The 14,062-nt window shown below is 47.1% G+C and overlaps 7 protein-coding genes across 7 annotated transcripts in view; 3 read left to right on the forward strand and 4 right to left on the reverse strand.

Moving 5' to 3' along the window:
* The window catches only part of TERG_02292 (uncharacterized protein), a gene marked incomplete at both ends in the record, with an annotated part of 6,148 nt that extends 1,026 nt beyond the window's left edge, over positions 1-5,122 (reverse strand). Inside the window, 5 exons of the mRNA XM_003237527.1 lie at positions 9-638; positions 703-1,603; positions 1,670-3,013; positions 3,065-3,653; positions 3,718-5,122. Coding sequence (XP_003237575.1) covers positions 9-638; positions 703-1,603; positions 1,670-3,013; positions 3,065-3,653; positions 3,718-5,122 — 4,869 coding nt within the window. The remainder of the gene's footprint in view (positions 1-8; positions 639-702; positions 1,604-1,669; positions 3,014-3,064; positions 3,654-3,717) is intronic.
* Positions 5,123-5,991: 869 nt separating this feature from the next.
* On the forward strand, positions 5,992-7,329 carry TERG_02293 (uncharacterized protein; the record flags this gene model as incomplete). The annotated part of the gene is made up of 3 exons (XM_003237528.1): positions 5,992-6,137; positions 6,219-6,871; positions 6,932-7,329. 3 exons carry the CDS (start codon positions 5,992-5,994, stop codon positions 7,327-7,329), a joined length of 1,197 nt encoding a protein of 398 aa, XP_003237576.1.
* Positions 7,330-7,490: 161 nt separating this feature from the next.
* On the reverse strand, positions 7,491-7,868 carry TERG_02294 (uncharacterized protein; the record flags this gene model as incomplete). The annotated part of the gene is made up of 2 exons (XM_003237529.1): positions 7,491-7,631; positions 7,662-7,868. 2 exons carry the CDS (start codon positions 7,866-7,868, stop codon positions 7,491-7,493), a joined length of 348 nt encoding a protein of 115 aa, XP_003237577.1.
* Positions 7,869-8,173: 305 nt separating this feature from the next.
* Positions 8,174-8,895, forward strand: TERG_02295 (uncharacterized protein; the record flags this gene model as incomplete). Its single annotated transcript, XM_003237530.1, has 2 exons — positions 8,174-8,220; positions 8,436-8,895. 2 exons carry the CDS (start codon positions 8,174-8,176, stop codon positions 8,893-8,895), a joined length of 507 nt encoding a protein of 168 aa, XP_003237578.1.
* A 550-nt stretch (positions 8,896-9,445) lies between these two features.
* TERG_02296 (uncharacterized protein) lies at positions 9,446-10,120 on the reverse strand (the record flags this gene model as incomplete). The annotated part of the gene is made up of 1 exon (XM_047747896.1): positions 9,446-10,120. One exon carries the CDS (start codon positions 10,118-10,120, stop codon positions 9,446-9,448), a length of 675 nt encoding a protein of 224 aa, XP_047603865.1.
* Positions 10,121-11,484: 1,364 nt separating this feature from the next.
* On the forward strand, positions 11,485-12,466 carry TERG_02297 (uncharacterized protein; the record flags this gene model as incomplete). Its single annotated transcript, XM_003237532.2, has 2 exons — positions 11,485-11,549; positions 11,618-12,466. Exons 1-2 carry the CDS (start codon positions 11,532-11,534, stop codon positions 12,464-12,466), a joined length of 867 nt encoding a protein of 288 aa, XP_003237580.2. The 5' UTR covers positions 11,485-11,531.
* A 763-nt stretch (positions 12,467-13,229) lies between these two features.
* TERG_02298 (uncharacterized protein) lies at positions 13,230-14,012 on the reverse strand (the record flags this gene model as incomplete). Its single annotated transcript, XM_003237533.1, has 3 exons — positions 13,230-13,530; positions 13,599-13,741; positions 13,818-14,012. 3 exons carry the CDS (start codon positions 14,010-14,012, stop codon positions 13,230-13,232), a joined length of 639 nt encoding a protein of 212 aa, XP_003237581.1.
* Positions 14,013-14,062: the final 50 nt, after the last annotated feature.

The following is a 14,062-nucleotide window of genomic DNA, read 5'->3' on the forward strand; positions in this document are numbered from 1 at the left end:
TTAATCACGTTCTCTCTGTTTTCTTGTTGCCAATTTTTCAGTTCATCAATTTGCCGTTCTAATTCTTGGAGGCCATCTTTTCCGCTTGAGAGGAAGCGTCTCGACATTTCGTCAATGACTGCCCGATTAACTACTCTGTTATACCTCCGGGTAGCAAACTGTCTCACTGGATATTTGCAATCTGGGCATAAAGGTATGAATGGCGCCAAATCTGTGGATATGTCTTTCAATCCAGTAAACTCCCCGTTTTTGTTAATTTCATATACGCCAGCCATATCCATCAGACAGTCCACGGATTCCGTTGTGAAGAAATGGCCACATCCAAGAACAACGATTGGAGTCTCGTTAACATCAATGTCTTCGTAGGATTTCATCTCAACAAAATCCACTCGAGCATCAAGTTTAGTGGAGCACTTTTGACAGTAGCCTTCAGCACATTCTTCACCACAGATTCCTGGGCATTGGTGTCCGCAGGAGAGATTCTTCGAGCAGCGTTCGTTGCAGGGAAGACGATTACAGGGAGCAGCACATGGCAGTTCGCATTTCCCCTGGTGCTCGCATGACCAAGTGCAGCTTTCAACACAAGGAGCACAAGGTTCGTGGCAGCGTAGCGTGCACTGAGAATGAGAACATCTAACCTATTTTGTGAATCAGCATGAGTTTCAACGTTTTGACAGGACTGAGCCATAGCGCTAGAATTACCTCACATGGGGCCAGACAAGGACCACAGTCCGTACCATCGTGACAGGTTCTAGGACATGTGTGGTTGCAAGTTCCGAACCTTCTTCCACATATTTTGGTACACTCCTGGTGCTCGCTATCGTAGCATTTGCTGCAGGTCCCTGGACAGCGGTGACCACAGGGCAATGATGCTTCGCATTTTGTGGGGCATAAGAAAGCTATGGAAACGTCTCGGAAGCATGGAACATCCACGAGATGATTGCATTTTGGGACTCGTTTTTGGACCCTGGCATTGCACTTGATGCTTTTAACATCCTGTGTTCTGTAGCAAGGAACACCATCCTCAGTGTGTTCACATGGAAGCAGGACGTTGTCAATCTTTATCATGCAGACGCCGCAATCCTCTCCACAGGTTTGCTTTTGGCAGCCGTGTTTGCAAGGAGAGTGTAGGCGTTGGCATGGTTGTGGGCATTGAAACACTTCATGCATGGCATCTGAGTGGCATCGGGCCAGACATTTGTGTCCGCAGGTAGTTAAACGCCTATCACAGGGCAATTGACATCCTCCTTCCGGGCTGAATTTTTCAAAATCTAGAGGCTCAGAGACTTGCATCACTGTGTCCATATGTCGTGAACAACAAAGCCCAAGTCGCTTTCCAACCGACTGCTCAGCATCTAACATACCTATAACTTTGGCCCACATTGGAACGTTCGAGTAGGTGTCTGCATTTCCAATCAAATACATGCCATGCTGAGCCCGGCTAAGGAGGACATTGATACGGTTGGTCGTTCGCAGAAATCCAACTTTCTTCTCCTTGTTGCTTCGAACGAGAGAAATGATGACTATCTTGCTCTCCTCGCCTTGGAAATTGTCGACGGTTGCGACACGAAGGAACTCGCTCAGGTTTTTCTTTTCAACGGATCTCTGTTGACGTTTTGCAACATCCTATTGGTCTTCTTCTAAATGTGTGCTTGTCTCTTCATCAAACCCGTCTTTAGCAAGTGTCTCTAGATCCCGGTCACTCAAGACAATTTCAAAGTCGCTCCTCAACTTTGCTCGCAGCTTCTGCAATTGGCCAGTATATGGCGTTAACAAAGCAATATCTTTGCTCTCATAAACACCTTGCCGAATAATGTGACGGACAAGAGATTGAGCCATATCAACTTCCCAACTGTTGCTGTGTGACCTTTGGTGTTGATCGGAATTCGACGAATCTTCCATATTCTCATGGTCAAGCCAGAATACATTATTTCGCATCCCAACCACATCAGGAAACGTTTTTGTAGATGGATGATCAACAAGACGAGGATAAAGGGTCATCCGGATCAAACAAGAAATTTCAGGGCGCATTCGTCTCTGGGTATCTAGTTGTGCTACCGGAAATGGGGCTCTGCCTGGCTCTCCAATAGAGAGCCGTTCAAACTGACTTCGATCAAGCTGGTAAGCTTCACCCTGCTTGCTTTCAAGTGACAGTTCGTAGTTGTTGATTTGCGGACGTAACTGCTGATGGTCTCCTATTTGAATGAAATGCTCGACATTCGGCAGTAAGGCTGATATCATATGGGGCTCCATAACCTCTCCAGCTTCCTCACAGATGACGACTTTGCTTCGTAGGCGTCGAAGGACAGAAATTCTTTTCGCAAGCCCCGTCGTGGTAACACCTATGACTTCTGCACTCTCAAGTACCCTTCTATCTCTCTCATCGTGTATCCTATTCAGCTGTTCGTGAAGTTTAGAGCATTCATCCACAAGTTCAAATAACTGGTCGCGGTGGATTTCACAATATTCTCTAGCCCAAAAATTAATCAAAAGTTCTCTCTCGGGAATTGGCAGATTGGATATATTCTCTGCAGTGACGTTCTCGAGAATCTGTTGAATATTGGCTTCTTCGTTTATTGAGAATCGTGCTCTAAGCTCTCTTGGTATCGCCTTTTCACACCAGACATCAAATGGATCTTTTCCCACAATCTCATAATCGTTCTCGTCAACTCGGGAAAATTTATTGAATGCCAGGGGGTATCTCTGCTTGATATGGCCCTTCAGTCTATGCAAAATATTGGTCTTCAGACTTCCCCACCTCTGTTCCTTTCTCAAGGCGTGCAAAGCGGCGAGTGAAGTGTGAATCAGGGGCTCCTTTTTCTGAAGGGCTTCATAAGCTTTAGCAACGAAAAACGACTCGTTCCTTGTTTTTCCCTCGCCATTTGACACAACTCGTAGATTATGACCCTCCAAGATCTTCGACTTGCTTTGTCCTCCGATCCGAATAAGCTTCTCGACACCCGCCTTTACTAATTCTTCAAGGAATTGATCCAAGGCATGATTAGTATAACATCTAAATAGGAGTTAGTCTTTCGGCACATCAATGGCATGTGGAGAAACGTACACAACTATCACAGGGCCCAACTTTGACTTCTTGCTGCAGGCTAGAAGGACCTTCATCAGATGGATACCAATGTACGATTTTCCTGTACCCGGCGGGCCTTGTATAAAAGCATACTCTCTGGTCAAGGCTGCTATAAGCGCTTGGCATTGTCCGTGGTCAAGAGTAGTCCGCTCTTCAAGGTTTTGAAGAATGGTTGTGCTACAAGAGGTAGTGGGACTAAATGACAGGCTGTCATCTTTCCTTTTGAGTATGGGGTCCAAAATAAAGAAGTAATTTCGATTTCTAGTATAAAGTGGTGGGAGTATTTGTGCTGGCTCTCCGGAAATAGTAGCCCGATCAGGCAATATCCATTGAGAGAATGGTATATAGCCAGAAGATTGCATTGCCTGGAGATTGTTCAGAATAGGCATAAACGTTGCGAGGATTACCCCCGGAAACTCAACCAAAACTCCATTTGTGCTCTTGCTGCTTAATTCTGTTAACAAGGCAAACTCCGCCCGGTTACGAGTGACCAGCTTTGTAGTAATCGTAGCGTTATATTCGTTTGAGCCCAAGTTGCGAGACTCCTTGAGATCAGTGGTTTTTTTTGCTAACGGTAAGAAACAAGACGGAAGGTATTCCAGATGAAACAGTAACAAAGCATAGAAGAATACCTTCTTCTAGGCGCTTTGAGTCTGCCCACCACTTGCTTCTCTCAGCAGACGTCTTCTTTTGAAGGGCGGGCAGTTGACTGAACGATACTTGGGCTTCAATGCCTGTTCTTCGTTCAAATGAAACATATTGAATGCGAGCATTAGGATACGCATATGCTCGAATATCTCCAACAGGAGGATTCCAGGTTCGCTGTATGCTTTCATCTTCTTTTATGGCGTGTATCAATATCCCAAGAGCATGTTTTAATTCTCCGAAGATGTCGTGCCGAAGTAGGCGAAACAAAGTATCTATGTGACGGTCAGTGGCATTCGTGATGAAAGAAGGTTGATCACAATCGGTCGTTGGTAGATAATCAGGCAGTTCGCAACAAATCTCTTCGTTGGTTGGCATTATTCGGATCTTTGTAATATCAGCGTGGTCGTTATCATGTCGAGTTCCTGGCACAGAAATCGGCCGTGGATACGACTTGACAGCTGTAGTTGAGAACCCATCGACTGTAACAGTATCGTCAATCTCTTTGTCTTTTAATAGGCCAATTGCACGCCCAATCCTAGCTCTAACCTCAGCAATGCTGGAGTTAAATCTAATCAATTGTGTGTCAATGTCCAATGCGCTAGCAGCGTTCTCCAAAGAAGTGACCAAGTCCGGCAGCTCATCATTGTACGCTGCTCGTTGTTCTCTCCTCAAGAGCTCGTGCAATGCAATTCCCACAGAAGTGAGTGTAGTCTCGGCCATCGATTTCAGAATCACCGATTGACCATATGCCGTTGCGAGATTGGTACAAAGACGCGTAAAAAATCCGATTGCTCTTTGGCCGTTAGTCCCGCTGATAAAATTATACAGCCCTCCGACAACAGTGTCTATCGAAAGACAGTCCAGCATGGCAGGATGGGTAATCACTGCAAGAAAAGTTTGTGAAAGCTCAACAAAAGTTTTACATCCATTACCATGAGACCTCATGTTCAGGAGAGTCTGGATATGCTCGCGGCCAAAATTCTCGTCTGCGTCAAGATCCCGAGGGAGCATCTGTTTCCAGTTCCGATCAAACCCCTCCAAGATATCAAGTGCTCCAGTCCAAAGACGTTTTATCGTAGCAAGGTCATTTTGCTTTGGAGGACTCTTGATAATCCGCTTCCAAGCGTTGTAGTTCATTCTTTCTTGCTGTTCCTTTGAAGAGTTGGATGACTTCTTGACTTGCTCGGTGCTGAACTTTGCGGTATCATGCGAATACGTGCAGTTCTCGCCATATGGACACGTCTTTTCATGCTCGATAAAGCGACACGGCTTGGTTTTGGTTCTCTTCTGAGCATTCTGCTTGCCTGGCCTCGAATTTTCCCCCATTCTCTGCGCCCTTCCAGGAGGGCGGGCCTCCCGCCTACCGGTCTTGCCTCCTGATGTCGCCATGAGATAGGCCAAATCTTCAGGATGGTATCAAAACAGCAATCCTCTTGATTCTGGTTGAGTATCTTAGCCAATAGGCAGAAAAGGCTAATGTGAGAGGGAATAACAAGACAGGTTGAGAGTGGTGTTGATGAAAAATTCTCATTCTTGGTGCCCTAACGCGTTTTTATATGGTTGTAGAGGAACTTTCCGGAAACTAGCAGCATAGGACAGTCTTAATATTTTTTTATTGGCACTTATAATTTTTCTCTCTGTCTTATGCCTGGAGAAAGAGTTGTTGAGACTCTGCTGGGCTTCACCATGAACCAGACAGGCAATATGATGTGGTATATACGGCCATCTGCTACCAACAACCACCATTGAGGATATCCCTGACGTTGTGTTTCATCCCCCCCTTAAGTATAAGTGAGTATTCGATTCCCAGGGAAGAGCCCCGCCAATCCGAGAAGCTGGCATTCATCATAATGACCTGGAGTACTTGTCTACTATCCTTGGTGGAAGGAATAGTAGTTGATATGTCCCAAATGGACAGTACGAGCGCCTCTGTGTACGATAGACAGCCTCCGCTTCGAAGAGATTCCCGCTCATGATATATATGTACGGCATATCCATAAGAGTGCTATAGATTACTGGCGATCGGTTCGTTTCGAAAAGGACTGCGGATGCGTGACACCCAAGTGGCCTGCAGGTGAGAGGCATGACGGCAGGGATTTTGTCATGAGGCTGAGGGAAGATAGCTTCCTTAGACCAGGCGCATTTTGCTGCAGAGATTGTGGGATGGGGTTCAATCTTCTCGTATTCATTTTATTCCCAACTCAGCCCAACTCCGAAAAAAAAAAAAAAAAAAAAATGCATGTCGTTGATCTGAGACGATGCCTGCCTCTAGATGCGCCAGCAATCCTCTTGTGGCTCCAGGCCTATTCATAGTTGGCCTAGGGTCGCAATATCCGCCGTATCTCCTCGACCATGAAAAACTAACTTGCTTTGCCGGACGGTTTCACGATATCCGGCGCCCTGGGTAAGGTATTAAGCAGGACGAGGCAGCATTCCACAAAAGCGTAAAAGTTCACAATGCTAACTCTGCGTCATCACCATATAGTCTCCAAAAGCTGCTTCAAATCAATGCCTCGACAGGAATTGAAACTCGTTCATCAATTCGGTCCTATGAAACTGGATTTGCCTGTGACCCCGTTCCGCCATCGATTGCTGACCTTGACGAGCTATTTCGTCGGGATGGGGTCGATCTCGCAGTGCAAGCGTGCATGAAAGCAATGAAGGAAGCGGGCGTCCTTCCAGAGCAGATAACACACACTGTCAGTGTAACGTGTACCAACCAAGGCAATCCCGGGTATGACCTCCTTGTGAACGAAAGGCTTGGTCTGCCGGAGAGAACAAGCCGTATATTACTCCACGGGGTAGGATGTGCTGGCGGATTGTCCATTATGAGAGTGGCTTCTCAGGTAGCTTGCGGAGCAACCATGCGCGGAAGAAAAGCTTGCATATTAGTGTATGCCTGCGAGCTTTGCACACCTAACGTTCGGCATGACCTGGCAGAGGCAGAACAATGTACAGATCTCAGTAAAGTCAACATAGCTGGGGCATTGTTCTCAGACGCAGCGGCAGCGTTTATCCTGTGCAACAAGACTGCACTGGAAGAAAGTAGTGCGAGTCCGATTTTCGAGCTGATTGAGTGGGACAATGCTCTAATACCGGACACTATGCAACACCTCACATGCTATACGGATCCATATGGTAAGTCTATGCTTTTTGCGGATATGTCCCGATGATAGAGGAAACATTGACTGTTCGTAGGCTTTCGGAGTGTTTTGACCAAAGATATCCCAACCTATGCAAAGGGAGCGATTGGGCCGATGTTCCATAAGCTGCTGCCATCGTATGAAGAACAAGTATTAGCAGCAGATATACACTTGGGCATAGACGATTTCGATTGGGCGGTGCACCCTGGCGGGAAAGCTCTGATCGACGGGGTCCAAGAGACAATGCAGCTGACGGAGGACCAGCTTCAAGCGAGCCGAGAAATATATAGGACTCGAGGAAATTCATCGAGTCCAACCATATTATCAGTACTCGACCGGCTGCGGACGTATGAGAAGCAACGCGGTCATGTTGTGGCGGCATCGTTTGGACCCGGCATGGCTATTGAGATGGTGATGCTGAAGCGGTGCGAGGTTGCTGGTGGCGGACAATAGACCCCGACTGCATGATAATAGTAAAGCAGTATCAATGAGCTTTTCTTCGATGGCTCTGATCATAATTGGCACACAACAGTTTCAAAATTGTACGCCGTATATATATTTCTGGACCAGATGGTAGTTTATATCTCCCGAGAGCAGTGTTATATAAAGCTCCGTCACAGCAAGACCTGAGCCTCTTTCAAGGCTTGTATGGCTTCAGCCGTCCACTCCTGACATCGCCTGATGGGCTCCTTGGGATAAAGCCTCTTTGCACCCTCGAACTGCTTCCGTGGAGGAGGAATGCCTTCGCATATCCCCTAGATCCGATAGTAGTTTGCGTGCGTAACGGCCCCGATCTCCTGCTTGTCGATGAACGAGCTCGAGGCCTCCGGCTGGCCTTCAGGTCTCTGCTCGAAGGACATGCCGTTCTGTATATTCCCCTTAACCTGGAATAGATGGCCGGTCTTTTCGCCGTTCTCGCTGGTCTCGACGAAGATGGCGTGGTGGTCGCGAGGGAGGCCGGCGGAGGCAACGCGATAGACAGAGTACGACATGATTGACGACGAGAATCTTTTGATGAGACGGTAATCAGGAAATAATAATTATCGGAAAGAATCGTCAAGTTATATACAGAATAAATTCAGCATTGCAGATCATTTTGTTAGCTGAAGGAGATCTAACTGTCTTTAGTTACATGAATCGCATATCAAGGCCTGCCCAATAGGATGTTGTTACTCCTTGCAACTTCTCCAACTCCACGCAAACCGCAGCCAGAAGCGCCTCTCACGATGCTCACCCTGATGGCCATCCTATTGTCACTTGTTGGAGTCCGGAAAAGCGACTACTACAAGCAAATGACATGTTTCTGCGTGCCCTGATACCCCAATGGCTCCTGGAAGCTCCAAGGTGACTCTTCCATCCACGTTCTGATACTGAGTCCAGCTGCCAAAGTCGATTGTGCTCTGGGGCCAGCCGATGCAGTTCTGTACGATATCAGACAGGCCAGCCGTTTCATGCGAGACCATCTCGGCGTATTGTCTTTGCACAGCGGCAATGCTTAGCTCTCGGAACACTTACTGGAGTCATTGACTGTCGTTTCACCCTTTATTATTCCTATATAGGGGTTTATCGACTCGCAAACCAGCCCTCATTGGAATAGATGACCAGCCTCTGCCGCAAAATAGCCTAATACCCACCATCCCTGACATTGCTCTGTTTCCAGCAGGCCTGTTCATCTACGGGTGGTCTTTGCAATATCACGTACACTGGATCGTTCCAACCCTTGCTACCAGCCTGTGTGGGTTCTCTCTGGCTTCCAGCACGACCCCAATGATGAACTTTCTTGTCGATATCTTTGGAGATAGATCTGCCTCAGCAGTTGCAGCTGTCCTGCCGATGCGATACCTCATGGGAACGTTCCTACCAGTTGCTGCGCCCTACATGTATAAATCTCTTGGATACGGCTGTGCAAAGTCATTGCTCGCTTTTATTCTTCTCGTCATTGTGCCGGTTCCACTACTAGCGATTGTCCAGCCGAAAGTCATTTCAACAATGCATAGCATGGAGGCCTACAAAAAGTAGACGTAGGAAGTCATACTTAAGACGAGTTTATGGTATTTATGCCCAACAATAAAATAGCAATGATTTCGTCTGTTATTCGCCATAAAACTTTCCACAAGCTAAGAATCGCGGCTCAAGTAACCGAAAGAAGCTACATCGTTCTCACCAACAGTACAAATATGCATCTTTGTTTAGAGACAGTCCAACGTGACTGGTAATCGACTGACGTTTTATGCTGCGAAAATAACAACAAAAGGAACTAATCTGGGTTGTTCAAGTATTCGCGAGGATTGACCGATATTCGCACTGAACAAAGGAAAGCGATATATACGATGTAGTGACGCCAGCTATCCCCTCCAAAAATAACGCCCTTTAAAATAGGAAACAAAACAAATGACCAGCTAGGGCCGTAGGGATATATGTAATACACTCCAAGTTATGTGGTAACGAGATTAAAGCAAGGAAAGTAAACAAGGTAGCAAAAATGCTATCCTTGTGAGGTCATGGAAATCGTTACAAGTAGAAAACAGAGGGGAATGAGACACAAAATGAGGAAGAGACAATGACTGGATCACTTGAGAATCACGATCAAAATCACCAGTACGATGATCAGTCCAATGATGGTCATCATACCCTTGCTTCCCTTTGACTTTTCTCTAAATCGCCCGAGGCTTCTTCTTGCTCCATCCAACCGGCCTTGGTGTCTTTCAACATGGCCGTCCATGTCATCCAGAAGGGCAACTTGCCCTTCCAGCTCATCTCCAATCTGGATACTCAGCTGGTGCTGGCGCCCAATTGACTCACCCAGACGGTCCAAGTGGTCATCTTGTTCCTGCATGACCTGGCTGTGATAATCATGAATTTCCTGGTTTGTAGCTTCTGAAGGGTCGAAGCTAGGCTGTGGGGAGTCAGAATATGGTCTAAGCAGGGCATCGCGGTTGGGGTCATGCTCTTCAGCACTAGCGGTTAAAGTGTCCGTGAAACGAACAGACTTTGAGACCGGGTGTTGTGGTGTAGGATGCTTGAGGATGGACGGAGTGCTGCTTGCACGAATGAAGTCTTGGGCCAGATCTTCATAGTTTGGTTGGGTGGATAGGGAGGGTGCATTGTCGCCATGGAATTGACGTGAGAGGTCCTCGTACTGGGTTCGTAGGGAGCTAGTTTGCTCTTTGAAGTCATTTGATGATCTACCAATCGTAACATTAGTTAAATATTGTCTCTCAATAGAGTGGTCGAACTTACGCATCCCCAGCAGAGACCAGCCTTTGGGCTTCCCTCTCAGCCGATTCCAGACCCTCTCGCAACGACTCTAACGAACGAGATATCTCTCCATCCTGCGCATTAGGTTCAAGGTCAAGGGAGATTGCTCTTTGCCGCTCTAGCAGAGAGAGCTTTATGTGGTCTGCTAAAAGAAAAAGTTGAGATGGGTTGCTCATGGTCGATGATCAGCCTTGGTATTCTATATATGACCCCGAGTTTTTTGTTGTGCCGACAGTCTCCGGTGTCCCACAAAAGCGAAGTAGGCAGAGCTAGCAATGGGCTATTAAACCAGAATAACCGCTGCTCTCAATCTCATGCTCCGTTCTATCAAAGAATGTCTATGAGATGAGTTGGTTCTAGCTGATGCCTGGCGTCTCAACATCTCAAACAGCCAAAAGAGCGACTTTGACGTCGTAATTAGCTTCGCGCACGGACCACAGAAGTGTTATTCGCTTTCCATCCACGGCCTTGGCAATGACTAATCAAATCTGGATAAATAATAATCCCTACTCAGATCATGTGACTTGACGGTCACATGTATATGACTAAGCTTTATCACGTGCAAATTCCATCGGCTTTTGCTTTTTCTTTGATATCAAAAAAACAAAGTGAGCGACAGCAACCAAGTTGAAACGAGCCGGGAGGTTGGTCGATGTTTGCTGCTTGCCGGAGCCAGATATCTAGTTTCGCCGCTTTGCTCGAGTCTATCTTGCTCTGATGGCAGACGAGGATATACCTCTGCTCCTTTGGGACTGATCCCGTCAGCTGCTCGAGCTCCCGCCGATTCTACAGTATATATATCTCGAACAACGACTCACCCCCACTGTCCGCCCCTCGGGTTTGCATATCAGACACAGCCCTTTGCGCTTCAGAGCACCATACTGTGCAGGACGGCAAGAATGGCATCTGGCACCGGTGACAACGCTATAGACCTGCGGTCTCTCGAAGCCGTGTCTGAATATAACAAGAATCTCATGTGCCTCGTCTGCCATTGCCCGTTCATCACCCCCACTCGACTACGATGCGATCACATATTTTGCCGGTCTTGTCTGGATGATTGTATCAAATCCTCAAGCGATATGAACCAGTTCACGCAGCCAAGCGAATTTCTTTGTCCTACCTGCCGTACGCCTACAAATGCTACGTATACAACCGTGCCGCGACTTGTGGTCGCCATGTGTGATGACATATTGGTGAAGTGTCCGTATCATGCTGAAGGTTGTACCGAGACCATACAGCGTGGCCATGCGCAAGTTCATGTAGATAAGTACTGTGAGTATCGATGGATGCCATGTCCCGATGCCCAATGCGAGAAGAAGATCCGCAAAAAGGATTTAGGATCGGAAGATCGTTGCCTGCATACACTTGTAGACTGTGGGCAATGCGGGGAGTCCGTGATGGAACTTGACTTTGAGGTTTGCACTTGCCATTGCTCAGTAAATACTCGATAACCCTGGACACCAACGCTGACAATCATTCACAGGCACATGCAACAAACCTATGTCCGCAAATAGAAATGACTTGCCCTGATTGCGAGGAAGTCTACTATAAGGTCAATCAGCAAGAACACAAAGACAGCTGTTTAAAGGCTACTGCACCTTGCAAGGCTTCGAAGTATGGATGTGTGACGCGACTCCTGAAAACCGAGCTCAAGGACCACGAAGAGTCCTGCCCGCTAGCCAGATTAGGGCCGTACCTCGAGAGTCAAGCAGCAAGACTCGAAACTATGGACTCCACCATCCGACAACTGAAACAACAGAATTCTTTCCTTGAAGACAGCATCGCTAGCCTACGATCTGCAATCTCACAGACAAATTCACGACCTCCATCAAGAGTACAATTAACATCCAACTCCGGGACTGAAAATGCTAATCTTCCAGTGCCTGAGTTGAATCGGAGTGTCTCTCCGTCAAGGGATGCCCTCGCCTCCTCACCTACGATCAACTCCTCGGCTCCGTACCATAGCAACACTACAACCTACCTCCTATCTATCCACGAGGCACTGCGAGAAGAAGTATTGCAACTTACCTCGACAGTTGCAGACCTCGAGGCTCGTACAAATATATCAATGATGAATGACACCCTCCGTGTGAGGGAAGATATGGCTCATCTCACAGCAGGGCTGAACACGGTCAGGATGCAGGTCCACTTACTAATGAATTCCCGGATACATCAAAGCCAGAGAACACCAATAAATGCTCGCCCTGGCAGCAGTAGCAATGGAGGAGGGATGGATGGAGCCTCTGGACAGACCCGGATGCCCTCCACCGCCGGACCAGAGCCGCGAGGCAGACGCCCAAGTGACAGTGGCTGGGAAGGGACGAAACTATGAGCACGAACGCTTCTGTTTATTCACGAATCATGGGTATCTATGACTTTCTTTTACTTCACTTCAACTTCGTTTCTGGCTGACTGGCGCAGGGTGCTCGTCCCATATATGACTTCATGAACACGGGAAATTGCGCATTCACGCACATACTTTAATTGTATTATACTATACCTTTTATTCCCGTAATGTCTCAATAGCAAATGCATAGCAAACATGGCTAGAATTCCCATGTTATCTATATACAATACTGAATCACCAGTGTCCTATCCTCAGACATAGATACCGATCTTCTAAAGATCGACAAGACGAACCGACCCGCTTCTTGGTACCAGATAGGTGATCTGGGGTAAAAATAAGCTTATGTCCTTCAGTTAGTTAGTCTGTGTGGCGTTATTCTCATAGCGATAATGAAGCAGTGGAATTAATCGTCAAAAATTGATACTGTATGCCAGTGTAGAATACTGTCGTGTATATGATGCTACTGGTCTTTATAGTTGCCTGTTACTACATTGTAACTTTTTCAGGGGAAGCTCTTGGATACCGAAACTTGGCAGAGATGTCTAAACTGGTAAGCCAGTTGATGCCTTCTATTATGTCTTCCATGCTGAAATCCAGAATCCATCGTCTTCAAGTTGATATCCCATAGACAACCCTGCATATTATTGGGAGCTTTCATATATACCCTGAATAACTAGATATTTTTCAACCAACATAACAAATATATATATGTACACATCATCAGCCTCTTGACAGAGACAATACGTCCTTACATAGCTAACGCGGCACCGACAACAGCGACACCACCAAGAAGAGCCAGGTTAGGCATACCAGTTACTTTAGGACCGCTGTTTGGCTTGCCGGTACCACTTGGGCCACCAGTGCCGCTGGTCTGGGTGGCCTTTGGCAGCTTCTCAGCTCCAGCGGTGATGGTGACCGGAACATAAGTGATTTCTGATGCTGGATAGGTGGTAGTTTCTACCATGTTAGTGCTGAAGCTAGCTATCGCCGTAGAGAAGGATACGCTGCAGGTAGCAGCTTCGTGAATAGTACAGCCGCCATGAATTGTTCTAGTTTCAACTGTCAGCATACTACAATCAACTGCCCCGTAATCCTAGTAAAGTACAGAACGACATACCCAGTCATGCCGTCATCAGTGTTGACCTCGTTGTACTCGAGCAGAGTGGTGCCGCCAACGGTGAAGGTCTGGAGCAAGTCTGCCTCGCACGAATGTCGCGAAACGAAGTTGATACAGACAGCAACGGTGGTCAATGGCTCTTTCTAGAGGCAAATCAGCCAGTCATGTTCATTTAAATTGTTCTTCCTCTTGCACCGTTAACGAAGAGAAAAATATTACCACGCCGACCACCGATGCATCTGCAAGAGGTGTTACAATGGGGCCGTCAGTTGGCCGCGCCGTGTTGGGAAAGAATATCGAGATCGTAGGAGACGGGCTGCCGGACTGTGTGGTGCTGGCTGGAGCGGACGAAGAGGCGGCGGCGGCAGCAAGGCCGAGATGCACAAGGGCAGGTAGAACAGATTTGAGCATCATGGTGAATTAGTTATCTAGATTGACTGCCTCAATTGATAGGGAGTAGATAA

Source organism: Trichophyton rubrum (genome assembly GCF_000151425.1).
Source record: "Trichophyton rubrum CBS 118892 genomic scaffold supercont2.2, whole genome shotgun sequence".
NCBI lineage: Eukaryota > Fungi > Ascomycota > Eurotiomycetes > Onygenales > Arthrodermataceae > Trichophyton > Trichophyton rubrum.